The 26,011-nt window shown below is 63.7% G+C and overlaps 2 protein-coding genes across 3 annotated transcripts in view; one reads left to right on the top strand and one right to left on the bottom strand.

Moving 5' to 3' along the window:
- Window positions 1–26,011, bottom strand: part of RPL38 (ribosomal protein L38) — a 250,828-nt gene that overhangs the window by 45,420 nt on the left and 179,397 nt on the right. The window lies entirely within an intron of this gene.
- Window positions 21,558–26,011, top strand: part of SDK2 (sidekick cell adhesion molecule 2) — a 52,978-nt gene continuing 48,524 nt past the window's right edge. Inside the window, exon 1 of one of the 2 annotated variants that reach the window (XM_075518756.1) lies at window positions 21,558–22,151. In XM_075518756.1, the coding sequence (XP_075374871.1) occupies window positions 22,073–22,151 (79 nt within the window). In that variant the 5' untranslated portion in view covers window positions 21,558–22,072. The remainder of the gene's footprint in view (window positions 22,152–26,011) is intronic. The other variant, XM_075518757.1, reaches the window with a different exon arrangement.

The following is a 26,011-nucleotide window of genomic DNA, read 5'->3' as shown; positions in this document are numbered from 1 at the left end:
ACCCACCCTGCTGCGGTGCCGCGGGCGAGCGCCGGGGCCCGACCGGCACAGGGGCATCGCGGTGGCATCGTGGCGAGGGGGGGGAGGCGTGGACCCTCTCCCCAGCGCCGGGTGCGGGGACCCTGCTCCCCCCAGGGCTGAGCCCGGGGAAGGAAGGACGAGGCGTGCTCCTGCGCCCTGAAGTTCCCTTCCCTAATGAGTTCTGTGCTAAGACGATTAAGAAGAACTTTAGTGATGGGTTTTTATAATCCTGCCTGAAAGGGAAACGTGCCTCCGCTTTCCTTCCCCTGCCCTGTCCCTGCTGTCCCCAGCGGGGACGTTCCCGCCCGGTGACCTCCTGCCGACGTCCTCCCCAGCACCTCCGGGTGGGTTTTGCCCGTCCATCGGTTGGGTTTGATCCCGGTGCTGCCCATGGGGCAGGGGTTGGACGGCCGTGGGTGAGCGAGGCTGATGCTGGCAGTGTCTGGATGCACCGGGGAGGCAAGACATGGTTCAGCCGCTGCCCCGGCGTGGCAGCGAGCCCGCGTGCATCCTCCTCCGGATGGGTTTCAAACCGTCCAGGGTGCCGGGAGCCGGCTGCGGTGTGGCAGGGGTGACGTGGGGAAGGTCAGAGAAGGTGCCCGGTGATGTTGGGTGAACATTGAGCATACCTGCCGTGCCTGCACCGTACCTACACCAGACCCACCGTACCTGTGCCATACCTGCCGTATCTGTGCTGTACCTGCCGTACCTGTGCGGTACCCGCCGTGCCTGCACCGTAGCCACACCAGACCCGCCATACCTGTGCCATACCTGCCGTACCTGTGCGGTACCCACTGTGCCTGCACCGTACCTACACCAGACCCGCCGTACCTGTGCCATACCTGCTGTACCTGTGCGGTACCCGCCGTGCCTGCACCGTACCTACACCAGACCCGCCATACCTGTGCCATACCTTCTGTATCTGTGCCGTACCCGCCGTACCTGCACCGTACCCACTGTGCCTGTGCCATACCCACTGAACCTGTGCCGTACCCGCCGTGCCTGCACCGTACCTACACCAGACCCGCCATACCTGTGCCATACCTGCCGTACCTGTGCCGTACCCGCCGTACCTGTGCCGTACCCACCGTGCCTGCACCGTACCCGCCGTGCCATCGCTGTGCCTGCCGTACCTGGGCTCCTGCGGCAGCAGCACGGAGGTGCGGGGCGCATTTCCCACAGCCTGTTGAGCGCGGCGCAAGGGAGGAATTGATCCCCGCTGTTTCATTTATGAGATGGTGTAATACCACAGAAACCATTTCCACAATATCCCAAACTAAATCATTTATTCTTGACAAAAATCCAATAAAGAGCTCAGTCCTTCTCCATAGGCAGATAAAGCCCAGATTAACAGGGCTGCCTGGATCAAAAAAAAAAAAAAAAAAAAAAGGAAAAAAAACCGGAGGAAATGCTGGGAAAATGAGCGCGGGATGTAGAGGAGACTTCTTCCACCTTCTCGCTTTCCCAAGGCTGCTGCAGCTCAGGGTTTTATTACAAAAAGCCACCTAAGTATTACAGGCTAATCCGTAAATCCCAGCCTAGTAAAATATGTGATGGATTTTGTAAATTGTGCCCTTTACAAATCTGATTGAACTTTTTTCTCCCTGCTAGTTCCCTTTTCTTCTCCTTCCTCCTCCTCTCCCAGGGGACTTTTTTTCTCCTTGGGGACCACGATACCTTTCGGTGTCTGTGTCCCGGCTTTGCTCCTCCAGCTCGACCCCCCCGGTCCCTGTTTGCAGCCGCTCGATGGTGGGAGCAGCAGAGCAGTGAGCCTGGACCATGGCAGGGCTGACCGATGGCATGGGATGGGATGGGATGGGATGGGATGGGATGGGATGGGATGGGGATAGGGATGGGATGGGGATGGGATGGGATGGGAATGGGATGGGATGGGGATGGGGATGGAGATGAGGAAGGGGATGGGGATGGGGTGGGATGGGGATGGGGTGGGATGGGATGGGATGGGATGGGATGGGGATGGGGATGGGATGGGGATGGGATGGGATGGGATGGGATGGGATGGGATGGGGATAGGGATGGGATGGGGATGAGATGGGATGGGAATGGGATGGGATGGGGATGGGGATGGAGATGAGGAAGGGGATGGGGATGGGGTGGGATGGGGATGGGGTGGGATGGGATGGGATGGGGATGGGGATGGGGATGGAGATGAGGAAGGGGATGTGATGGGGATGGGATGGGGATGGGGATGGGGATGGGGATGGGATGGGATGGGATGGGGATGGGGATGGGGATGGGATGGGATGGGATGGGATGGGATGGGGATGGGATGGGATGGGATGGGATGGGATGGGGATGGGATGGGGATGGGGTGGGATGGGGATGGGATGGGATGGGATGGGATGGGATGGGGATGGGGATGGGGATGGGATGGGATGGGATGGGATGGGATGGGGATGGGATGGGGATGGGGTGGGATGGGGATGGGATGGGATGGGATGGGATGGGATGGGAAGGGGGTGGGGATGGGGATGGGGATGGAGATGAGGAAGGGGATGGGGATGGGGTTGGGGAAAGGGATGGAGATGGGGTTGGGGAAGGGAAAAGAGATGGGGATGGGGATGGGGAGCACGCCCACGGCCCTGTGGCCAGAGCTGGCAGCCCTCGTTATTAATTGCTCCTTTCCCCATCCTGTCCCTGCAGCCTGCTGGCAGCCGGCTGCGCGGAGGCAGGAAGGCGGCTGTGACTGCCAAGCCCCGTGGGTCCCCCCCTCCTCCTCGCCTCGGCCTGATTTTAGGGCTTTCTGCCTTCACTGGGACGCCCCAAGGTGTTTCGGGGCCGGTGGGGGGCAGAGAGGACCGGGTCCCCATGGGGATGGGTGTCACCTGGGTGCTCCCGGGTGCCGGCTGGGGCAGGGGGACCCCTGCTCCCCCCACTGTGACGGGGCCACCCCGAGCCGGCGGGGCCGGGAGCCAGGGCCCGGGGGAGGCTGCTGGTGGGTCAGACAGGGACCACGTTGTCTTTGGCTCCTCCCGGGAGGCCGTGGAGAGACTTGGCTGCCTGGCCGGGCTATAAATCCCGGGTGTCAGATGCGGCGCGGGTCGGTCTGAAACCCCTGCGTGACTGGGGACTGCGGAGCATCGCCAGCCTGGGCGGTGCCTGCACCAACACCCTCGGGCTCCTCGGGGTGCCGGGATGGTCCTGGAGGCCGGGCCGGGCTGCAAAGCCTGGAAACGGGATTTCATACAAGCATTCAGGGCAAGTAGCGCAGCCCAGCATCGACGGCCCTCCCCGAACGGAGCACGTTTCTGCGCAGGAGAGGGAGAAACTTGGGCACGTCTTTCCTTCCTCCAACATTATTTCCTGGTTTTTTATTAAAGCAAGATGTTGCTGGTGGATCTCGCACTCCCTTCCCTGTTTTTCCATCAAATTATTCTGCAGAGGAACATCTGGCGGCAACTAATGAACGGGCTGTTCCTGCCTGTCGTGGTGGAGATGCCGATTTCCCCGCAGTGGCCAGGGGCAGCTGGCAAACGCCGCCTGCCACCACGGTGCCTGTCAACCCCTGCCGCCGGGTGACACGGGCGGCAGCGAGGACGGGGACCCGCCAGCATCACGCCCCGCCTGAGAAACCGGGAGCTGGGAAGAGGAGAAACATCTGCCACGTCTTTCATTTGACTTCGTTCCACCCTGGGCTGCTTTTTCTTTTGGTTTAAGGGTAAGGCTGAGGCCGACGCAGACCTGGCATCAGATCCCGGCCCCGAGACGGGCTCCAGCCCTCAGCAGCCGAGCCCAGCTCTCTGCCAGGGCTCAGGTCCCCCTGAGAGGGCTGAGCAGCAGCGGCGCTGGGGGGTGACGTGCGCCAACCCCCCCCAGCCTGGCCCGGGCTGAGCTCTCGCCAGGCTGGATCCCTTCACCCCCAAACTGTGCCTTGCGAAAAACCCAACAGGACGAGTTCACCGTGCAAAGCCGGGGTATGCTAACTGCCCCCAAAGGACGGAGGGCTGGGTTAGTGCAGCGAAGGGAGCCTGAGCTTCCCCCGGTGCTGGCTGTGGGCGCAGTGGGGCCGTGCCGTGCCTCAGTTTCCCCAATACCAAACGGCGCTGCAGTCGGGGCGGCTGGGAGCCGTCCGGCCCTTCCTTTCCTCCTGCAGCCCACCCCGGCGACTAAGCCCGGGCGTTACATGTGCTTGGAGCCAGCGCTGGTGGATGCTGGCGGTAACCATGGCAACTGCCAGGTTTCTGTTTCTTTGCCCTTGCCAGTCACCTTGAGATGCCACCATGTCCCGGTCACCAGCCGAGCACCCCACGTCCCCCTACGCAGCTCCCACCGCCGGTCCCCGGGCTGTGCCGGCGTGCGTGCCAGAGGGATGCAGCGGCAGCAGGGCTGTGCCGGGGATCACCTTCCCCCCGGCACACGGGCCGGATCCGGGCGTCCAACACCTCCCAGGCTGTGCTGGGGCTCCCGGGGCTCCCCTCGTCCCCTGGGATGTGGGCCAGCGCCGTGGGGTGGAGGAGGGAGCCCCACGCCGCCCCACCGCCGCATCCCCGGCGCTGGCAGCATCCCTGCCCGGCAGCGCCGGCGGAAGGAGCCCCACGAGGCGCACAAAGCAACATCTGCAAGCGCTTAACCACGCAGCCGGCCCGGCCCTTCCCAAAATAGCTCGCTGGAGTGGGCTCCCATGCCAGCACTGATGTCATTTGCTTTTATTTCCCTCCCGTCCGCTCCTTCCCTGCTGGAGCCACGATTCACTTGTCAGCCGTGCTCTGCGCCGGGGGTTTTGCTGCCGCGAGCCCGGCCTGTGCCGGCACAGCCGGGGTGCTGCTGAATGATGGCTCCCGGGGCAGAGGTGCTGGCTGGGGCTGGCCCTGCCGCGGAGGGGCTGGGTGGGTCGCGGCGCTCCGGTGATTGCGATGCCGTCAGAGACCCCTCACGTCCCTCCCCAGAGCCGGGACGAGCCCTGATTTCTCCAGCGGTGTAGGCGCTGCGGGGAAATCGGGGAAATCCCGGCTGTCGGCTGCTGGCTGCTCCGGCAGGGTGGGGATGAGCGGGGAGGGGTTGGGGATGGCAGCCCCCAAGGGGGATCCCGGTGCCCCCACACCTCCGGCTGTGCCTCCGCTGCTCCGGGAGCCCGAAGGAGAGGGGATGCTCTGGCCGTGCCCCGGCACGTGGCTCTGGCACCGGCAGGGCTCGCTGGCGGGCGTACCGCCGGGGCGTGCACCCATGGCCCCGGGCTGCTCACCGGGGCTGCCGATGCCTTTGCAGCGCAGGCTGCGGCCAGCCCCGGCCCCTCTCCGTGCACAGGGGGTTAACTTGGCCACCGCCGCGCAAACAGAGACACGGCCCAGCGCTGAGCCAGGCAGAGCAGGCAGGAGCCGGCCAGCTGGCTGCAGCCCCTCGCCTGGCTCCAGCACCGGCACATGCCTCCGGAGCAACGTGTCCGTGCAGTGCCCGCCAGCCCAGCCGCCCGGGCTGCTCAGGGCTCGGCTCCATCCCTCCCGCCACCCCCCCGCCAGCACCGCAGGGTCCCACCGCGGGGACCCGGCGTCTCCCTTGGGCCGGGGGACCGCGGCGGTGCAGCCAGCCTGGGGCAAAAGCTCATGGAGAAAAGCAGCCTGCCCCTGCCCTGTGCACGGGGACACCAGGGCACGGCACGGGGAGCCGGCCGGGGTCCGTCACAAGGGGAGAACGGCACGGCGGCCGGGCGTTGCATCTGTCCCACCTCAGCAATTTTTCAGTGCTGTAAATCGCCGTTGTGGCTGGACGTCCCGTTGTCACCGCGTGTGTGACGCCGGTGCCACCGGGGCACGCAGGCAGCGTACCCAGGCGGGACCGTGGCGCGGCAGAGCGAATGGCAGGTGGTTGGGTTTGGCAAGCGGTTTACAGGAGGAGCGAGCTCCGCTGGGCACAGCCTGCGCACCGTGCTGGCGTCTGCCAGCCGCAGCCGCTCCCGCTCCCGCTCGGCAATGAGGCTTCGTTCGGAGATTTACTGCCGTCTCTTGGAAAAACGGGCGGAGGGGGAGGACGCCTCCTTCCACAGCCACGGAGGAGCGGGGGGGGCACCGGCCCTGGCTGTCTCGTTCTCCCCAGTTTCCATTTCTGTGCCCCACAGCAGCACGGGGGACCCCCACGTCCCCTCGGTCACCTCAGGGGATGCACGGGCTGGGGCGATGCCCCTGTCCCCTCCGTCGCCCTGGCGCGGCACGCCGCCCGTGCCCGCTGCCCGCTGCGCCGCTCCGAGACGTGCGGGTTGCGTCCCCCCATCCTCCTCTCCTGCAGGAACACATGGCACCACGTCCTCAAATAATTGCTTCATTAAGGGCTAATTACCGCAATTAGCTGAGCAGCGGGCCTGCAAGTGCCTGCTGGCCTGTGCACGGCGAGTCCCGTCCCCTCCAGCCCCGCAGCCCGCGGTGGTGGCACCGTCAAGCGTGGCCCGGATGGACCCGAGGATGCTCCACGTGGCCGGGGGCTCGAGCTCAGCACCCTGAAGGGTGCTCAGTCACTTGGGGACCCCGGGCCGGGCATGTGGGTTTGCTGGCCCCCCCTGGAGCCACCTTGGCCATCCCATCCCCGTCCCCATCCCCGTCCCCATCCCGCACCGCCCTTCCAGGACAGGGACCCAGCAGATTGCTGTGGGACAGGCATGTGCCGGTGCCCTGCGGCACTGCGTGGCTCTGGTCCCCTGGCTCTGCGGTGGGGTTGGTGACATTCAACGCCAAGGGATTGCTGTTCCCCGCTGACTTTTAATGGCTTTCCTCATCCACCGCGGCTCCTGGCACAACAGCAGGAGCCCCCGGCGGCTCCGCGGCTCTGCCGAGCGGGAGCGGGGCCGGGGCGGTGCCGGCGGCAGCAGGGCAGAGCAGGGCTATCCGTTTCAATTAGGGCAGGTGAGGAAGCGGCTGGTCAGTGGTTCGTGATTATGGAAATGGCTCCGCACGGGGAGGCCCCGCTCCCGCCCGCCGCTCGCCCGTGTTTTATCTTTAATTCCTCCCCTGGGTCTTCTCCCGTATGTGGCATGAGACATGAGAAACGGAGTCGGCTCCAGCCCCAGGGACTCCAGAGGCCCCATGGTGGCTCCTCTCCTGCACCCAGCAGCACCAGGAGCTGCGCTGGCCCCGCCGGGACCAAGCAGCCCAGAGGCCACGGTGATGGGCACGTCGGCCCTTTGCCTTTGGGCTGGTCTCGCAAAGCTGCTCTGCTCAGTGGGAAGGGGAGCCCAGTCTGGGCAGAGAGAGGCTGGGTCCTGCGGGGCTGGGCAGCACACGGGACCCCGTGGGGACGGCGTGCTGGCGGCGGGGGGGGACACGCTGCGGCGCGGCCGCCTTTGAGTCCTTTCATCTGCTGACGCGCGCTGTCACGACGAAGCGCGTAATTGGGACGCGTTGCAGCGGCGCGGCAGCACGCGTCCCTCCGGCTCGGCTCGGCTCGCCTGGTGCGTGCTGCTGTGCTGGCGGGGGGCCGGCCGGCCGGCTGACGGGATGCTGTCCCGTAACGGGCTTATTTGCTTTGCTTTGTCACAGGCTGCTCAACGCGGGAATCGCTTACGGTGACAGGAGCCGTGGGCGGGCGCGGCCCCCACGCTGCTCAACGGGGCTCCCCCTCCCCGCCGGCACCCAGAGCCGCTGCGGGGAGATGGGGTGCGGCGGGCGCAGAGCCAAGGTGTCCCCGTCTGGCCCCCAACACAGGGGAGCGTGCAACAAGCCGGGGTGACGGGGGATGCACAGAGGCCCCATCCGCCACCGTCACCCTGGTGTCGGCACAATCCCGGTGCCACCGTGACAGCCGGGAGCACCGGGCACAGCCGTGGCCCGTGTCAGCGGTCGCACTCGGCCCCGCTGTCATCGCCGCTGCCTGAGCCACCGCCGCGCTTACGAATAAATGAAGTGTGAGCAAAGCGTCTGCCTAATGGCACGATGACAAATGTGTGCCAAAACCGGAGGGAAAAGGGAACGATTTGAGGAATTCAATTATTTAACAGAAGCTTGTTACTGGTATGCACCGGGGAGCCCGTGCCAGCGCGGCCCCGGGCTCTGGCGGGGGGAGGCGGGGGGCGTCCCGGGGTGCCCCGTGGGGCGTCGGGGACGGCAGCTCCGCCGGGCTGAGAGCCCCCCACGGAGGACAGGGATGCGCAGGGTGGGGGTCTGCCGGAGCCGGCGGCCGGGCGAGGGCGGGCAGCGTGGGCAGCGCGAGGGCAGGGCTGGCGTGCGGCTGGGATAGGCGTCGGGGGAGCAGGAGGGATTCATTCGCGCCTTGCCTGGGCTGGCAGCACCCTGCTCGGGACGTGCAAATGGGCTCGGCAGGAGCTCGCCGCCCTGCGAAACCCCGCTTTTGCGCGGCTGAATTGCTGGTGGCTGAACACGGCGTGGGGCCCGATCCTGCTCGGCTGGGGGCCGTGGTGCAGGACGGCTGATCCAGCCCCGGTGATGCCAGAGTTTAAAAGTCACACGAGTCAGGACCAGACCTCACAGAGGGCCACGCGCATTTAAAATTGATTTAAGTCAGTCCCACTGTCCCCAGCACCCAGGGATGTGTGTCCTCGTGGCCTGGCCACGGTCACGTCTGTGTGGCGCAGGGGACGAGGGGCACCGGCTGCCTGTCCTCGCTGCCTCTGCCGGGTTCCGCTCTGTGGGCAGCAGCACGCTGGCGGCAGGGACGGGTCATGGTGGCTATGGGGACCTCCAGTTCCATCCTGCACTGTCGCCAGCGCTGCCTCCCCACCACCGACCTCCCCTGGGGCCGTGGGGCTGTGCCGTGTCCTTGGCCGCGGGTGCCAGGGGCCGAGCCCAGCACCGCGGATCGGTGCCCGTCACCTCCCCCATGGAGCCGGCGGTGACAAAACCTGGCAGGGGACAAGAGCGTGTAAATGCGGGCAGGCGCTGGCAGGGATGTGGGCTCCAGCAGCCAGCTCCGCGCGCACGCCCGGCTGCTCACCGTGCTGCCCGGGGACCGCTCGCTCTTAGCTTGCATATGCTGCGAGGCGACGCATTTTATTCCCCTCCAGCCTCCTTTGGCTGCAAGCCGACGAGTGCCGGGGCTTGGGCAGAGGCTCGAGTCGGGATGCTCGGGTCCGGCACAGCCTGCGGTCCCTCCGTCCCTCCCTTCCCCTGCAGCTCCGTGGGACGGGTGCGTGGTGGTGCAGGAGCAGAGCCCGCCCGAGCCCCGGTGGGACGCCAGCATCCTTCGCTCGAACGATTAATCGAGAAAGCAAATGCGAGCGTGGTGCGGGCGTGCTGAGCAGCATCCACTGCTGACGCGGGTAGGGCAGAGCATCCCACCCTGGCCGGCTCTGCCGCGGGAGCCGCTGCCCGTCCCAGCGCATCCGAGGACCCTGACGTGAGTTTAATTACGGCCCTTGCGCCGAAGCAGCCCGTACCTCTCGTGGCTGCAGAGCTCCCGGCGCCGCTGCCCCAGCCCTGCCGGCAGCCTGGTTGCTCTCAGCAGTTCCAAGCCCTCGGCCCTGAGGGCAGCCAGGAGGAAGCAGCTGTTTGCCAGAGGGGCAGAGCCTGGCAGCGGGCAGCCGTGCCGCAGCCCGTGCCAAGCCGGGGAGCCGCGGCGGTGAACGAGCCCCTGCTAATCTGCCGGGCCTCGTTCGGCGGAACGTGCCCGCTCTGAACAAGCAGGATTAGTGTCAGGGTGTGGGTTTCTGGGTTGCCCTTTGCAGGCTCAAAGTGCCCCACGGATTAGGTGCCGCCTCGGAACCCCTCGGTCCCAGCCTCCCCCTCTCCAGAGTCCCCACGGAGCCGCAGCCGGCGAGCGGCTGTTCGGAGGGAAGAAAAATCGCAGCATCAATCAGGGTGGGGAGGGAGAGCAAAGCTGGGTGATTTAGGTGACTGGTCACCGCCGTAACCGATGATGAGCTGCGAGTCGAGGAGAGAGAAATAAGAAGGTGACACAGGCTGGCGTCTGTTTGCATAAACTACCTTATCCGCAAAGGGGATCCGGCACCCAGGGAAGCGATAAATCCCCCTCGCCACAGCCGTGCACTCAGATGAGATGGCTTTTGAAGGAAGGCAGCGGCTCGGCCGTGAGTTACCGGCTGGGGAGCACTCATGCCGGCGGGTGTGGGATCCCAGCGATGCCAGGTCTCCGTCACGGACCGTGATGGCTGCAGCTAAGACGTGCAGGGGACTCTGCGGCTCCCGGTCCCCTCCTGTCCCATGCCGGTGCCATGCCGTGACGCCTCACAGCTGCACCACGCTGCACCGTGCAGTCCCCCTTCTTCCCCCAGCCCTTCCATCTTCTTTAGCTCTCATTTACGAATGGGCTGCAGCCCAAGACGGGGAAGGAGGAGGAAGAGGAGGCACTGCAGCCGGGTGTTTCATTCCTGCACAACTCTTTGCGTGCACCAGATGGGCAGAGGAAAATCATCCGTAATTGTTTATCCAGAAGCAATTCTGCGATGCGACGCAGCGGAGTCACCTTCCCCTGGTGGTCCCGGCTCCGGGACCACCAGGCAGCGATCCCCCGCTGGCTCTTTTCCCCTCTCTCCCACGCCTGAAGCTGCCAACGCTGCTCCTCATCCTCCGAACGGGTCCTTGGCCACGGCCAAGGGTGACGCATGACAGTGTGATGGAGAGGCTGGGGCACTTTCAGGGACAATTAATCACCGGCAAAATAAAAGCAATATGAAGTCTGCGGGCAGGCTGGGAGCCACGTGCTGCCTCGGTGCCATGGCTGGGGCATCGCTTTCCCCCGTCACTCTGGGTTTGCATTTCTCCACTCGCCGTCAGCGGTGCAAATTTCCCATCGTTTTATTTAAGCACACACGAGCCGCCCTCCATCCCTGAGCCCTGATGCTCACGTACCCGAACTGGCAAATGATTTACGTAGAGATGATGTACAACCCGCTTGCTCCTCTAAGTTTGCAGCTAATCCTGTAGCCGAGATGTCTCCGCAGAGAGCGGTGCTGGCGGGGAGGAGGAGGGTTCCTCGCAGGCTGGCTCTCGTGCTGGCCGCTGGATCGTGCCGCTCAAGGTGCAGCCGGGACGCGGCAGCGATGCTTGGGTGCCGGAGGCGTCTTTTATTTTTTTTTCTTTAAATGAGTTTTTTTTAAAGAGCCGCACAAATCGATCCCCCGTCACCCATCCCCTGCCATGGGTAATGGCAGGTAAATGGATCCCCAGGTCCTGGGCAGGAGCGGGGGCTCTTCCACGCGCAACAGGCGTGCGTCCAGAGCCCCTCCGTGCCTGCGTGCACGTGTCGAGCCTTGCTGTACACGTGGCTGCGCATCAGTATTTCTGAGTGTGTGTACTCGCTCTTGCCGTATATATGGGTGTGCATAGCTTTATGACAACTGAAATGGAAAAGACAATTGGATGTCAAAACCTATCCAAGGAGCCCATTTATACCCACCAACTTTTATGAGATTCCCACTGATTGATTCAGGCTCCATAAAACTTCCCGCAGCAGCTCCCACCCCTCCCGGCCAGCTCTGCCTCTGTTCAATAGGGACGTGATTGACTCTTCTGCCTGCAGCGGGGTCGTATCCGGCATCCCTGGGTGTGCAGCTTCTTTCCAGCTCCCTGCCGGAGCCGCTGCAGATCAGGGATGCAGCGCGTGTGCCACCGTGCCGTCCATCGTGCTGTCAGAGGGTCAGGGGGGCTGGGGGCCACGGCCGGATCCTGCACTCAGCCTCCAGCTGCGGTTTTCCCTTCCGAGTCACTTTTTTCTCCTCGCAGAGGTGAACTTCACACCCTGCTGACAGCCTCCAAGTGACAGCCCTCGGTGCCACCGCTCCATTCAAGGCAGGAGCTGGGCTGCTTCGCGCCGTCCCCAGCGGGACGATCCACCTCGGTGCTGGCCCGCGCCCTGCGCCAGTGCCAGGCGGCACAGCTCCCCACGCCGAGCGGTGAGGATGCTGGCACGCCGGAGGGTCGGGGCAGAGGGCGGCAGGGCAGCACAGGGCCGTGGAGAGGCCGGCGGCGTGCGCCGGAGGGATGGGGAAGGTCTTGTCTGCGGCTCATCAGCGTTAGTCACCGCAGCTGCCCCCACGTGCCACGGGTAGCCAGCGGCTCGGGGAAGGCATAAATCTGCGTGTCGGCACAGTTCATCACCACCAAAGCCGAGCTAGTCTCTGGGAGCTGGAAAGGCAGCCTGGCCAGCCGGGAACGGGACGGGGACACGGGGAGCTTTGCTCCCCCCGTGCCCGCAGCGTGGCTGGTCCCCGCTTTTGGAAAGTCCCGGGGGCTGTGGGCAGGATGCGGGCATCAGCCCCGGCGTGCAGCCGTGTCCAGCAGCGTGCAGGGCGAGCCAGCCCAGTGCCAGGCAACGTCTGCAGCTGCAGAGATCCCCCTTAGCTGTGCGGCCAGCACCGGCGCGGAGCAGGCAGGATCGTTGTCTGTCCCCGGGGAGGGCATGGCGGGGGGCTGGTGCAGGTCACCGTGTGTCACCAGGAATCACGCGATGCTAGCGCAAATCACGTGCAGATGGGTGCAGAGCTCAGCACAGCCCGCGGGACTTGTTCAGTGGGTGCTGGCCCCGCACCCGTTGCACCGTGCCGGCCTCGTGTCTGTGTTTGGGGGGGGGGGGAGTCTGTCCTGGAGGAAGGTGATGGGAAGACCTTCCCCAGCATCCCTAGAGCCGCTGGCACTTGTCGGAGCAACTCAGCCAGCAGCTGCCCGCCAGCGCTCTCCTTTCCATGGCTGAGCACGCTGACCTTTCCCAGTGCTTCGCGGCTCAGCCCCCAGCCGCCGCTCCTGCCGGCTGCCGGCTTCGGCACAGGCGGGAGGCGGGGGGGAGCCGCTGCAGACAAGCAGCCCTGGCCCCTTCCCCCAGCTCCGCTCTCCTCCAGCCCTCTCCTCCCCGGCACTCATCCAGCACCTATTAATATTTATACCTCCCGGTGTGCGGTGAGAACTTGGACACAATCGGGACACTGAAATTATCAGACGGGGACAGACAGCGGGTTGCTGGCAGCGTGTCCAACATGGCGGTACCCGTGACACCAGGGAGCGGTGGTGGCAGATGAGGGTGACAGGCAGAGTCTGGTCCTTCCACTCCCTGGAGAGGATGGAGGGCACTCCCAGGACTTCCAAGATTTGGGCTGCAGCCTTCTTACCATGCTATTGGCTTCCAAGAGCAAGGGAGGGAGGCTACCCACCGCCCTGCACGGGAAGGCAGCTGTTGTATTGCCATTGGGTTGCCGTTGCCATTGCTGTTGTGTTGCCGTTGTGTTGCCATTGCGTTGCCGTTGTGTTGCTGTTCCATTGCCATTGCGTTGCATTGCTGTTGTGTTGCTGTTGCATTGCTGTTCCATTGCCGTTGCATTGCTGTTCCATTGCCATTGTGCTGCCGTTGCATTGCCGTTGTGTTGCTGTTCCGTTGCCATTGTGTTGCCGTTGCATTGCCGTTGTGTTGCTGTTGCATTGCTGTTCCATCGCTGTTCCATTGCAGTTGCGTTGCTGTTGCATTGCCGTTGCATTGCTGTTCCATTGCTGTTGCATTGCCATTGCGTTGCTGTTCCATTGCTGTTGTGTTGCCGTTGCATTGCCGTTGCGTTGCCGTTGCGTTGCCGTTGTGTTGCTGTTCCGTTGCCGTTGTGTTGCTGTTGCATTGCTGTTGCTTTGCCGTTGTGTTGCTGTTCCACTGCCATTGTGTTGCTGTTCCATTGCCGTTGCGTTGCAGTAACATCGCTGGAGCGTTTTCATCGCGTTACCGTATCGTTGCCATCACGTTGGCATTGCACGGCCCTCCACCCAGCACGGCCCTGGGAGCACGCCGGTTTGCTAGGGACTCCCCCCAGCCTTTCTCCAAGGGCTGAAGGCCACAGAGGTCTCTTTTCCTGGTGGCTTTTCATTGTTGCAGCAAAGCCCAGTCGAGGAGGGAGGCCCATGGGACTGAGTGCGGGGCCGGGGCTGGGCTGCTCCACGTGACTCCATGCGTTGAGCTCGGAAAGCCAAGCCTGCCCGATATATTGCTCTGCTCCCAGGACAACACGTCCCCGGTGTCACGGGAAGGGCAGGCACGCACCGGCTCCATCACAGCAGTGCACCTCGCAGGGCGACGTATTCCCACCCCCTTTTATAAAAAGCAATGCTCCTGTAATAAAGAATTTAATAACCCGCTGTGCCTGTGTGGATAGAAAACTCATTTGTTTAATAGGCAGCAGTTTGGCTTTGTCATGTTCATTTAGTTTTTAATGACGCACAGTTGTGCCAATATTGATTTTAGCTTATAGGGACTCAAAAAATTTACTATCTGGAATTATCTGAAATGTAGCCGTTTTATCTGGCAGGCAGGAAGACGGATCTCTCCCCGCCTCGCTCCCGGACGGCATGATGGCACAAGCTGTTGGCAAAGGGGCTCCACGTGATCCCGCGCCGGTCCCCGTCTCACCCGCGGCACGTGGCGGCAGCCAGCATTGCCATGCTGGACCTCACCCGGCTGAGCTCTGCCAGCTGCCGGGCATGGGGAAACTGAGGCACAGGGCGGGCTTTCCTGAAGTCAACCTTTGCCTGCAAGGCTGGGCTGGGAATTGGACCCAGCGGTCGGGTCTCTCCGGCTGTATTTCATGAGGCCTTTTGGTGCAGGAAGAAATGTGCTGGTGGAGCAGCCCTGCAGCACAGACCTGCCCCCATCGCCCCGCTGCCGAACGGCCTCCGCTTCCTTCGCTAATTTTTAATGAGTCAGCAGCTCTCGCGCAGCCGTTCCCCCCGCCGCACGGGGTGACAATTGACAGCAAATCCCATCGACGGCCCCTTATTGAGCGTAATTACTCGGCAGGAACCAGCCGGAATCCATTTCCCAAGCGTCTGCGCGCTCCCTGGCCCCCGCTCTCCCTGGGTTAACGCGGGGCGATGCTCGGGGGGCCGTGATCCCCGGCGCTGCCCCCCATCCCACCGGCCCCGGGAGCAGCCGGAGCCCCAGTGGGGAGCAGAGCAGAGCAGAGCCGGCTGGAGCGGCAAACCCAGCAGGTCTGGTGGGCTCGGTGTGGGGAGGGGGCTGCGCAGGGACCCCCCTGCCCGCGTTCCCCCCCAGTCCCGATCCCAACCAGACTTTTTGCCCACGAGGACGGAGTAATTCACTTTGAGGTTTTGTTGCTGCTAACAGGATTGATTGAGGAGCTGGTAATTACATCTCCCTAACATGGCCCCGGGGCTTTGTGGGAAGACAAGCAGGGGAGCGAACGGCTGATGTTTGGGGGGGACAGGCTCTGGGAGCCCCGCAGAGCCCCGCGTCCCCCTGCCTGGGTCCCCCCTTGCGCCCACTCCCCTTTGCCAGTTCAGCAGCGCTGCGGCAGCCGGCTCTGCCAGGCACTGGCGATCGCCTGTGCTCAGTGTTATTCATTATGCGAGTCTGTAAATATATTATTTACTATTTCTCCTATTATTATCCATTATTTATCACCTAATCCTGTGGTGCTGGAAATCAGTGCAGCACCTGAAGCACCCTGTGCTGGGAAACTGCCCGCCGGATGATGGAGAGCCCTCGCCCTGTGCCGGGCTGGAGCGCCGAGCCGGGGCTGAGCCGAGTGGGCACGGCGAGGCTGGGGTGCGTGGGGCAAGGCCGTGGGGGGTCAGCCTCCTGCCACCCTCCTGATGGCCCTGGGGAGCCGCCGGCCACTTTGGGGGCATCTCTGTGGCTTCCTAATTGGATCGCATCAGGGACCAACGTGTGCTGCGGGGCACGCGGGGAAGGAGCCGGCAGCCGCCTGCCCTTGTTCCAGCAGGGGCCCGATCCTGTAGGCAGGGATGGCAGCCCCCTGGGAGGATCCTGACCCACTGTCGGGGATGGGGCTTCCCCCTTCCCTCGGTAACAGTGTAGTAAGTGGGGAAGCCATGGGCTGGGGGCTGCAGTCACTGCCTGCACACACCTGGAGGGGTTTAACCTGCAGGTGGATTAAATCCACTGGCTTAATGCAGAAGAGTTAAATGAGCCTGACCTGGCAGAGCTGGGGTAAGGGCAGAGCTTTCAAGTGCTGTGTTGCTGCTCTGAAGTGTTGGTGAGGTTGGGGATGCCCAGTGCCAGGGCAAGGAGATGCTGGAGCTAGCTGGGAAGGAGCAGGAGCGAGCTGGCCCTTTCCGTGAGGGACAAGCCACGAGGGGTGCCTGGTGGGGACTGGCAAGATGGGCTGTGGGCTCTGCTGCTTTTCTGCTTCTGCTGCTTTTCTGAGCTTCTGCTTGCAGGCACCCTGAGCCGTGGGGTGTGAGCGGTGCCCAGGGCTGCGGCAGGTACAGGTATATCTGTATGTGCTTAAGTGTGGCAATTGCAAAGGCAGAGGTGCTGGGGAGAGCGTGAGCAGATGTGATATGTGCTCCTAAAAAGTGAGCTGGTGTCCTCCTGTGTCCTTTGCTTTTGGGTCTGGAGTGCCCAGCAAAAATAAAAAACCCCTTCTCTGAGCATTGGATGCTGGGTCACGCAGGGAGCTGGGGATCAGAAATGTGTTTATTGCAAATGCTCTAGCCAAGGGGAGCGGAGCTGGGGGGGCTCCTGGCACCCTCAACCTGGCCCTGGCTGGTGTGTGGGGTTCAGCAGCGAGTGCCTCTAAAACCTCAACTCCTGGAAGCATGTGATTAAGTGAGAGTCTTGGATCCAGCCCCTAGCAAACCTGGCTGGTCCCCAGCTGCTGTTCTTGAGAAATGCTCAGGAAGGTGGCCTTTAAATGTTAAGAAATCATGTTAAAATGAGCCAAAGCCTTAGTTTAAATTTTTAATCTCCTGATTTAAAAATAAGCCTTGAGGTTTGGGCTGTTGGTGGGGGCCTGGTGCTGCTGAGCGGGTGTTTCTGTGCTGGTGGGTGCGGGGCCAGTGCTGAGCTCGCTGCCACGAAGCCGGCGGTCGCACCTTTACCCTGCCGGTGCAAAGCAGAGCCAGCTTTCCCCATAGCCCATCCTGGGGGCTCCTCTTGGCTCTTTCCAGCCAGCAGAAAAAGCCACGCTCAGCTTTACGGGGGCGGTGGAGGAACAATTGGTGTGTCAGAGCTGTGGGGCTCCCGGTCCCACGGCTGTGGCTTTGGGTTGTTTTACATTTAGAAATGCTTCCGCTCCCCAGTACCTGCAGCCTCGAGAAGATGCTCTGGAGGGGATTTGCCCGTGTGAATCCCCAGCTGAGGAAGGGCTGTGGGTCTGGAGCAGCAGAAATGGCATTTCCCCACTGTGGGGCTTGTGGACCCTCTGGCCTGGAGCAGCCCGTGGGGATCCAGCCAGGATCCCCAACCTCCTGCTTTTTGCATGAGGGAGAGGCCCCCCCCGCCGCAGCCGGTGCGAGCGGCTCTTGCTGCGCTGCCCGGAGCTCCTCCGCAGAGCCGGCCGCGCTGCAGGGAGGCTGATAAAAGCTTTGTGCTGGAGCAAAGGCTCCTGTTCATGCTGGCTTCCCCGGTGGAGGACGGCTGCTGGGATTAATGCCTCTTCTCCACCTGCATCTCCTGCTCGCAGGCGGAGGGGAAGGTGTGCAGCCTGTCTCCGGGTGCTCAATTAGAGGTGGTTTAGAGCAGAAGAAAGAGCTTTAATGCCGGCACTGTCTCTGCACCGTGGCGGGTTTGGGAGTCCCCAGCCTGGTGGTGCTGTGTGTGCCAAACCCTTGTGTTTGGGGGGCAACGAGGGGCGGCTGGGCTCAGTGGAGATGGGGCTGAGCCCCCCGGTCCCCGTGTCCCACCTCAGGGAGGTGGGAGCACCGGGCAGGGCTGCTCCTGCACCGTTGGCGGTGCTGGGGAAGCCCCTCGGGCTTGGCACGTGTTGCTCCTGGGGAGATGCTCATGATGCTGCAGATGTGGTCAGCAGCATGCTGGGCCCCAGTGAGGGGTCTGGGGAGGGTCAGGGCTGCCCAGGACCCCCCTCTGCCCACTGAGGTGGGGACCGGTGGGTGTGGAGGTGGAGCAGAGCCGTGGGCAGGTCTCCCTAGGAAGTTTCTGGCCCTTCTTGGCTTGTTCCCAAACCGCTGCTCTCCAAGGAGAGAGGCAGATCCTGCTCAGAAATGGGACTCCTGGAACCATTGCTGGGGAAATGCTGTCGCTCTGCTCTCCGCCAGCTCGGAGCCCCGCAGCCCCAGCACCCAGCATGGTCTCACTCTGGACTTGGAGGAAGATCTTAATTGGGCTGAGATGCCCCAAGCAGCTGATGCTGGGAGAGAGCTCCAGGCCAGGAAGAAGAGCCAGGCTGGCAGGAAGGAGAGGGCTCTCTCCTGTTGCTATTCCTTCTCTTGGTATTTTTTTAAAGACATCAAATATTTAAGATGTTTCTGTTCCAAGCTGGTTTAGAGGCTCCTTGCACAGCATCCAAGGACAGTGTGGAGCCCTGTTTGATGCCCTTCAAGGTGAGGCAGCTTCAGTCCTGCCGAAAACGGAGCATCTGCCTGTGTGTGGCCCTGCCTGGGGGCTGGGAGGCATCGCCACGGCCCCGGGGTGTGCGATGGCTGCGTCTCGCCCCATGCCATGGTTCTGCTGGGGAGAAGGGATCTGTCCTAAGCCCAGGTTTAAAGAGAGGAGTTAACAGATCACAGAGACCGCTTGTGGCCTACAGCACTACCCTGAATTAACTCTTCCAGCAGAGCAGATGCTTCTGGAGAAATTAAAAAGCCACTTCCAGTCTTAATTACAAAAAAAAGTATTGGGGAGCCTGGCTGCAGCCAGTTGGTTATCCTCACTGTTAGAAACGTGCACCTTATTGCTGGTCTGGATAGGTCTGGCTTCAGCTTCTGCCTGTGGGAGCTGGCTATACCTCTGCCTGCAAGGCTGCAGAGCCTCCATTATCCAATTTCTCTTCCTGATGTCGGTGCTGACAGCCTGTGGTTACGTCTACGTCCTCTCCCCTTTGATAGTGGAAAAGGACTGAGCTCCTGGAGTCTCTCACTCATGGGCAGCGCTTCTGACCTCACCTTTCCTTGCACTTGCTAGCCCCTTCCCGGAGCAGGGAGCTTGGAGGGGGCACGGTGCTCCCTGTGGGATGCTGCTCTTGTGCTCCGGGAAGAGCGATGGTGCTGGGAGAGAGCTGGTGCCTCTTCCAAGGAAGATGAGGGATGCTGAGGATGGCTGAAGGAAGCTCTTGGCTGTTGTCCTGTAGCCTTAGGATAGCATTGACTCTCAGTCCCCGAAGCGCCTGACATCCCAGCAAAGACTTTTACATTTCAAATAGAGCCTTGATCTTTTTTTGGAACTTGCCTTGGTTTCAGACAAGAGTTTTTAATTCAAGCCCAGCGACGTATTTTGGGTTTGACTTTGATGTGCTCTCTTCAAGCAGGAGGCAAAATAACAGCTTTCAAATCTACAAATAGGCCTGAGGCGGCTTTCTGCTGCCCACGGGACCGGTGTGGTGGCTGCACAAGGCAAACCCCTCATTTGCCGAGGTCGCCAGCAGCAGCCGGTGGATGTGCTGCTGCCACTGGGGGCCTGAGACCCCTGTGCCAGGGGTCAGGGATTTCTAGAGAGGAGCTCAAAAGCACAAACCCTGACGTGCACGTGGAGACCTGTGCATCTTCACCCCTTCCAGAAGAGTCTTGGAGAGGAAAGAGTCACGCGACAAGGCTCACAGCTGGTCTGTGTGCGTGCATCGTCGCGATTCCTGCCGTAATTACAAGTGATGCTGCCCCAAATTGTGGCTCAGAAGTTGGGATTCTCAATATGCTATGTGATGTTGCTGGAGGATCGGGCCAAAACTCATGGGAGATGGAGAGATGCCCTGCATGGGGCGGGGGTGACCCAGCAGCACCGGGGGGCCACAGCCTCCCACCCAGGGCGTCCCCTGCCATGCCCTCAGGGTCACCAGGTAGGTGGCAATGCAGGTGCCACCAGAGCCTGCTGCCCTCTGTGCTCCCTGGGATGTGCCAACGTCGTACAGGGCAGCTCTCGGCTTTTCCACCCGCTCCTGGAAACAGCTGTGGTGGTTGCGTTCTGGAACTTGCTCCTGCTCGGATGGATTTGGGCAGAGGAGAGCTGGTACGGAGCGAGCAGGGCTGGGAGGGAGGACGTGCTCTGGTGGGAGTGCTGGTGCGAGATCAAAACTCAACCAGTCTGCCCTAGGTGACTGTGGGGAACCAGGTACTTCTGCAAGTGGGTAATAAACAGCTTGCACCTCGGCAAGATTAATTGTAATAACCATAAATCAGTGCAGGCACCAGGGGCAGGTGCTGAATTTATGGCCCTGGAGACAGGAATTCCTGTTCTTTATGGAACAAAGCCCTGATCCCACACGGGCTTGAGAGCGTGCTGAGCATTATCGTGGCTGCTCCCCGCTGCAGCATGTGTGTCGGTGCCTGGGGAGCGGGGTCCAAGCCCGCTGCAGGGGGCTGAGCTCACCCCTGGCAGGGCAGCCGCTCTCCCTGCTTGTTCCAGCCCGCACTGGGAAACACCTCCTCGAGGGGCGAGCCAGGATTGCAGCCTCCCACAGCACATCGATCCCTGTCATCTCAGTTGAGAATGCCAGCCACGGAGCTGATTAATGCCGGGGTGGGCAAGTGCTGGGTTATTGTTCAGTCTCTCTTCAAGAGGTCGATGGGAAATTTGGCAGTAGCTCTCCAAATACGCAACGTGCACACAGGCATTGTCCCCCTGAGGACTGTGCGTATAACGTAGTGGAAATGCACACCGGTGCCCGGGCACTAACGCACACAGTTGTTATCGATGCTTGTGGGAGAGTGCTCCCTCCGTCCCTGCCCTGGTTTGACCCGGTGGTGCTGGGCCTGGCTTCGGGCTAATCTGCTCGTGCTTTCATTTCACCCTGATCCTTGTAGGTCCCTTGGCTCAAAGGTACTCTGTGTGCTCAGGAAGCTGATCCAGCGTTCAGGGTGGATATTTCTTTCTGTGCAGATGGTGTAGGTCCTTGGGTATTAATGCTCAGTAGCAGCCGTGACTGAGCTGCTCTTCCCCCACCAAATGCGAGGCACTGTACTGGCATAAAGCACAGACGTCTCTGAAGGATGTGCGTTCAAGGCCTGATCCTGTTGGGAGATCTGGGCTTGAGGAATTGCAGGATCAGGCCTGAAGAGGTGGTACGTTATCTGGGAGGTGCCATTGGCTCATCTCCGGGGTTAGAGCTTTGATTTTTTTTGAGAACCCTAAAACGTTTGCTTTGAGAATCCTGTGGCAGTGAGTTGACTTCTGCTTTTGAGCTGCCTCAGGGACACGCCGCGTCCCCTTCCCAGGGACTGGGTGCTGATGCTTTGAGTGCCGGTGGAGGGGCGGGGGGCGGCTCCAGGCGCTTGGAGCTGCGGAGGGGGGCTGCTGCTCACACAGCCGGGGAGCACCGAGGCGGGGAGGGAGCCCGCACGAAGCGGGGGCGGCCGGGGGGACGCGCCTGCCGCGCCCGCTCCCCCCGCCGCTCCGTGCGCGCCCGGCCGCGGCCGCTGGGTAGCGCTCGGAGCCGCGCCGTCTCCCCGCCTCCCCGGCTCGGGCTGCCCCCGGCTCCGCCGAGCCCCGCCGCCGCGGCTCACTCTGCCGCCGAGCCGCGCAGGAGGAGCAGGCAGCCGGCCGGAGCGCCGAGAGGGGACGGCGCGGCGCCGCCAGCCCGCCCGCCGCGCACCGCCGGCGGCTCCGAGCGGCTCCCCGCGCCGCGGCGCGCCGCGGCCGCACTTTCCCCCGTTCCCCGCGGGTGCCGGGGCGCAGCGGGAGGCAACGGGGGGAGACACCCCCCCTCCCCCCCCGCCGTCGCCCGGAGCTGCCGAGGCGGGGATGACCCCGGGCAGGAGCTGAGCGCTGGGGAGGGGCCGCCTGCCGCCCCCCGCCCCCGGACCCCAAACTTTTCGGCGGCTGCGGTGCGCTCGGCTCCGGGAGCGGCGGGGGCCCGGCCCCCATCGTGCCCGGGCGGGCGGGAGGGGCCGGGGGCGCGCAGCCCTCCGCTTCCCGTCCCCTTCCCTGACGCGGGGCGCAACGCTCGGGGAGGGGCTCGGCTGCCGGCCCCGCTCCGGATTTGGGGGTCCCGGCTCCGCACGTCCTCGGGGAAGTTGCACATGGTGGGGAGCTGCCTGCGGACCCCCGCCCCACGAGGAGCCTTTCGCCCCGCCGTCTTCGCCTCCCTCCCAGCAGCGCTGCTGCGGGGGTCCCTGCGCCGGAGCCCGGAGGACGCCCCGGTGCCCGGCCAGCGGCGGGGACTGGCGCCGCAGCCGCCCGGATTATAAAGTCGGGGAAGTTGCCCCCCCCCTCGCCCCGTCTTGGCGGAGCCATGGCCCGGCTCGGGAGCTGGGGGCTGCTGTGCTTCGCGGTGCTCGCCCTGCCCGGCCCCCCGGGAGCCGGCGCCCAAGGTAAGGGGGTGCGGGGGGGGGGGGGACGGGACACAGCCTCCAGCTCCCGCTTTAATGCTGGAGGTGAACCGCGGAGGGTTGGGGGGGGTCCCGGCGCTGCTTCCCTCAGCCGAGCCCCCACCCTCCCGGCCCGGGGAAGCTTTGTGCCAGCCGAGGTGGGGGGGACGACCGAGGCGGCCCCGGAGCTCCGGGCGGGGGGCACAGCATCGGTGGTGTTCAAGAAGCTCCCCCCCGGAGCTGGGGCCCGGGGCCCGCCGGTGCCGAGCGCAGCGCGGTGTCCGGGAGGGCTCGGCGGGGGCTCGGCAGCACGGCTCTGCTCTGCTGCCTCCTTCCCCATGCCCCAAACCTGCCCCCAGGCTGGGGATGGGGGGGGAATATTGGCCTGAGCATGCGGTAGAGACTGCCCTGGACCACTCTCGGGAGGCCGAGCATCCCCCGGGGGTGGCGGGGGGTGAAGGCACCCATTTCACCCCCCTCCCGGGGGACCCCCATGGCACCACAAGACCTGGGGCGCAAGTTTGGGGAGCACCCAGGGCTCTTGCCCTGGTGTTGGTCCCATCGACCTCCAGTCGGCTGGTCAGACCGGGCAGGGGGCTGGGGCTGGAGGGGGTCTGCAGCCCTGAGCCCCCGTGGGTGCCCGGGGCTCCCTGTGCACCCAGCTGGCCCTCGGGGTGCGGCAGTACCGCTGGGCAGGGCGAGCCCCTGTCTGCTCCTTGCCTCCGGGGCTCTGGCACGGCACACAGTCTGTTTTTAGCTGCTCCGCTACCCGAGAGGGAGGTGGAAATAGTTTGTGGCCCTTTGGGGTGCAGCTGGGGTTCGGAGATGCCCGGGGGGCCCTGGGGTCCTGTCCCCTTCCCCAGCGGCGAGGCTCCCGGCTGGCAGGGCTGCAGCACGGCCGCCTCCGTCCACGCCGCTTGGACAGAGCAGATCCAGGCTGCGAAACGGGGGGGGGGGGCACAGCGCCGGGGGTCCTCGCCCGCGACATTTCTTGCCCTTGTTTGCGGCAGCAAGTGAAGCCAGAAGTCCCTGTGCGCTCTCGTCCTCCCGCTCCCCCTGAGCCTCCCCCAGCACTGCTATAATTTCTCAGTAATTAAGTTCAGAACATAACATCTAAAGCGGCAGTATATTATCCGGGCAGGCCCTGTGTGGGGAGCTGTGAAGGTCTCTTTGATTGATTCACTCCCTTGCCGAGTTTCTCTTCTCCTGGCTGGCGTCTCCGGCTGGTGGGTCTCCCGTGGTCTGTTTCTTCCCTGCCTGTGGGATGGGCTCCTGGTGTGACCGAATCTCCTTCCGTTTGTCCGTGGGGCTGCGGGGTCTCGCCGTGGGGTGGAAGACGTGGGGCTGTCTGTGCTTCAGCCTTCTCAAGGGGTGGGGAAGGGGCTTTGCTCCCCGCTCCTGGTGCGGGAGCCGAGCTTTGCGGCTTCGGCTCCCTGCAGCGTGTGTCACGTCCTCACGGGCAGCGTGACATTGCTCGGTGCCCGGCCCCGGCGCTGCGTGGCAGGCAGCGGCCACGGGCGAGCGCGAGCGCTGGCTGCCCGCGACAGAGTCGCGGTGCGGGGAGCATTGCCAAAGCCTGGCACGTGCCCGTCTCCCCGGCCACGGATGGCACCGGGGACGCACCGGCAGGGTCACCTCCCCGGCTGCGGCGCCCGCTGCGCGTGGGCTGCCGACGCTCGCCGCCGCGGCCCGTTGGGGCGGACCGGGCGCTGGAGCGAGGGAGCTGGAGAAGGAGCAGGCGTGCCGGCAGGATGCCCGGCTTCGGCCTCCGGCTCAGCCCTGCTGCGGTGGGGCAGGCAGGGCAGCCCGGCGTGGGCATCCCCGCAGGGCTGGCAGCGAGGGGCAGCGGGAGCGGAGGCAGGCAGCGCTTTGTGCCGGTGCTATTGATTCAGGCAGCCAAAGAAAATGGGATCAATAGAGAGGGGGAGGAGGAGGGGATGGGGCGAGACCTCCCCGGCTGGGGTGCGGGGGCTCCCCAGGCGCAGGATGAAACACTTTAATACCTGCAGTTGGTAAAACAAAGGCCCCTCGCTGCTGGGGAGAGAGGGGACGGAAGTTTAATTACAGCCCGTCTGTGCTGTGTAATTATTAATTACCCACGGCAAAAAATAACTTATTGATTAGGGCCCTCGCGCTAATTACCCGGAGCTGAATGCGGTGCTGGGTGGAAGGCTAATCAGTCAGCGCCGCCCGGGCGGGAGCTGTGTCGCAGTGCGACCTGTGCCGGGGCCGAGCGCCGGTGCCACGGCCGGGGGGGGCACGGGCAGCCCCCTGCTGCCAGCCCTGCCCCAGCCAGCCCGCGCCGGCAGCAAAGGTGCCTTCAGCTGATTAAGCAAGACAATAAAGGCCCCCCAAGAGCTGGAGGGGGCTGGGTGTCTGGGGGGGGTCCGAGCCTTCTTCTCCCCACTTTTTGTAGATTTTCTGACCCCCAGGGATGTGGTTTCCCCCTGCCCAGGGCTGGGGGCACAGCCCAGGACCCCCTGTGCTGGCACAGCACCTCTAATGGGATTGAGGAGGCTGCGGCCAGTCCTAGGAGGGATTTGGGAGGCTTAAGGTTCCAGATGGGATTTGGGGCAGGGGCCCGAGATGGTCGGCTTCCACCAAAGAGGCTTATTAGAGGCTGGAGTGGGGGAGTGCCGGCGTCTTCTGGCACCCACGCGTGGTGCCTGGGCACGTCCGCGTGCGTGGAGCCCTGTGGGGCTGAGCGGGAGGGTGACGAGCCCCTGCTCCTTCCCGGGGGATGTGATGCCGGTGACGGGCCCATGCCAGGACTTTGTGAAGGTGCCGCTGGTGCCCTCTGTGCCGGCGGCAGCAGGGAAGGGATGACTGAGCGTGGGTGTCTCCTGCCCTGGCTCCCCCTTCTCTGCGCGCGCGGCCGGCGCGTTAGCTGGTGGCCTCGTGCAAAGCTCCGGCTCAGGAAGGAAAGTGGCTTTTAGGGGAGAGGAAGGGAAGATTAAAATTTGATGCTTCTTTGGAAGCCATTAGTGACCAGGCGCAGCCATGAAATTTTCATGACCTGATAACCATAAGGGGGAGGGGGATGCGGTCCGATCCCAGGCAGCCCCTGTCACCGTGCCCCATCGCTGTGCTTGGTGCCCTGGCTGGTCCCCAAAGGTTTGGGGTGCCAGTGATCCGAGCCACAGCAGCACTGGGGTATGCCACCGTGCCTGCGGGCTGGGAGCCGGCTCCCTGGGGGAGAACAGGCAGGGCGGGGGCTGCCAGCGGAAGGAGAGCGGCTCTGGGCTCGTGCCCACCTCCGCTGCCTGGCGGGGCTGGAGCTCCCGGCACGGTCGGGCACACATCGGTGGGCTGGGATAGCTGGGGGCAGCTGAGGCCAGGGTGGCGAGTATCGAGTGCCGCCCGTCCCTTAGCGATGGGAATTAGGCTGGGGTAGCATTTCCCCTCAGCGGGAGCAAATGAAGGAGCTGGAGGAGAGAGGGAAGGAGGCAGGCAGGTGGATGCAGGTTGCTCGTGAACCTGGGAAAATGCTGATAATTAAAGCTGGGAGGAGGAGGCTGGCTCGTGGGGTGCCGGCAGGGCGGTGTGATGAGGAGTGACCCTGCGTCTGCCTTCGTGGGTCTTTACGAACCGTGTCCTTGTCCCCAGCCCATGCCTGGAGCTGATCCCTGATGTGGCTGGTTCCTGCCTGGGGATGAGCTCTAGCCACCACACACATTACTGTAGGCCCTACACAAACTGGTTGGGGGGTGCGTTGATGTTTTGCAGCAGCGGCGCAAGCTGTTGCCTGGGGTGAATTAGGCCCTGCTCAGACTGGGGTGCAGAGCTCTGTGGGAGCAACACCCTTTGGGTGCTGGGTCCCAGCTGGGGTGGGTGAGCACCAGGTCCCCTCCCCTCTGAGCCCT

This window comes from Mycteria americana, chromosome 16 (assembly GCF_035582795.1).
Source record: "Mycteria americana isolate JAX WOST 10 ecotype Jacksonville Zoo and Gardens chromosome 16, USCA_MyAme_1.0, whole genome shotgun sequence".
In the NCBI taxonomy this organism is placed as follows: Eukaryota; Metazoa; Chordata; class Aves; order Ciconiiformes; family Ciconiidae; genus Mycteria; species Mycteria americana.
The sequence above is the reverse complement of the archived record's forward strand: the minus strand, read 5'-3'. Positions and strand labels throughout refer to the sequence as shown.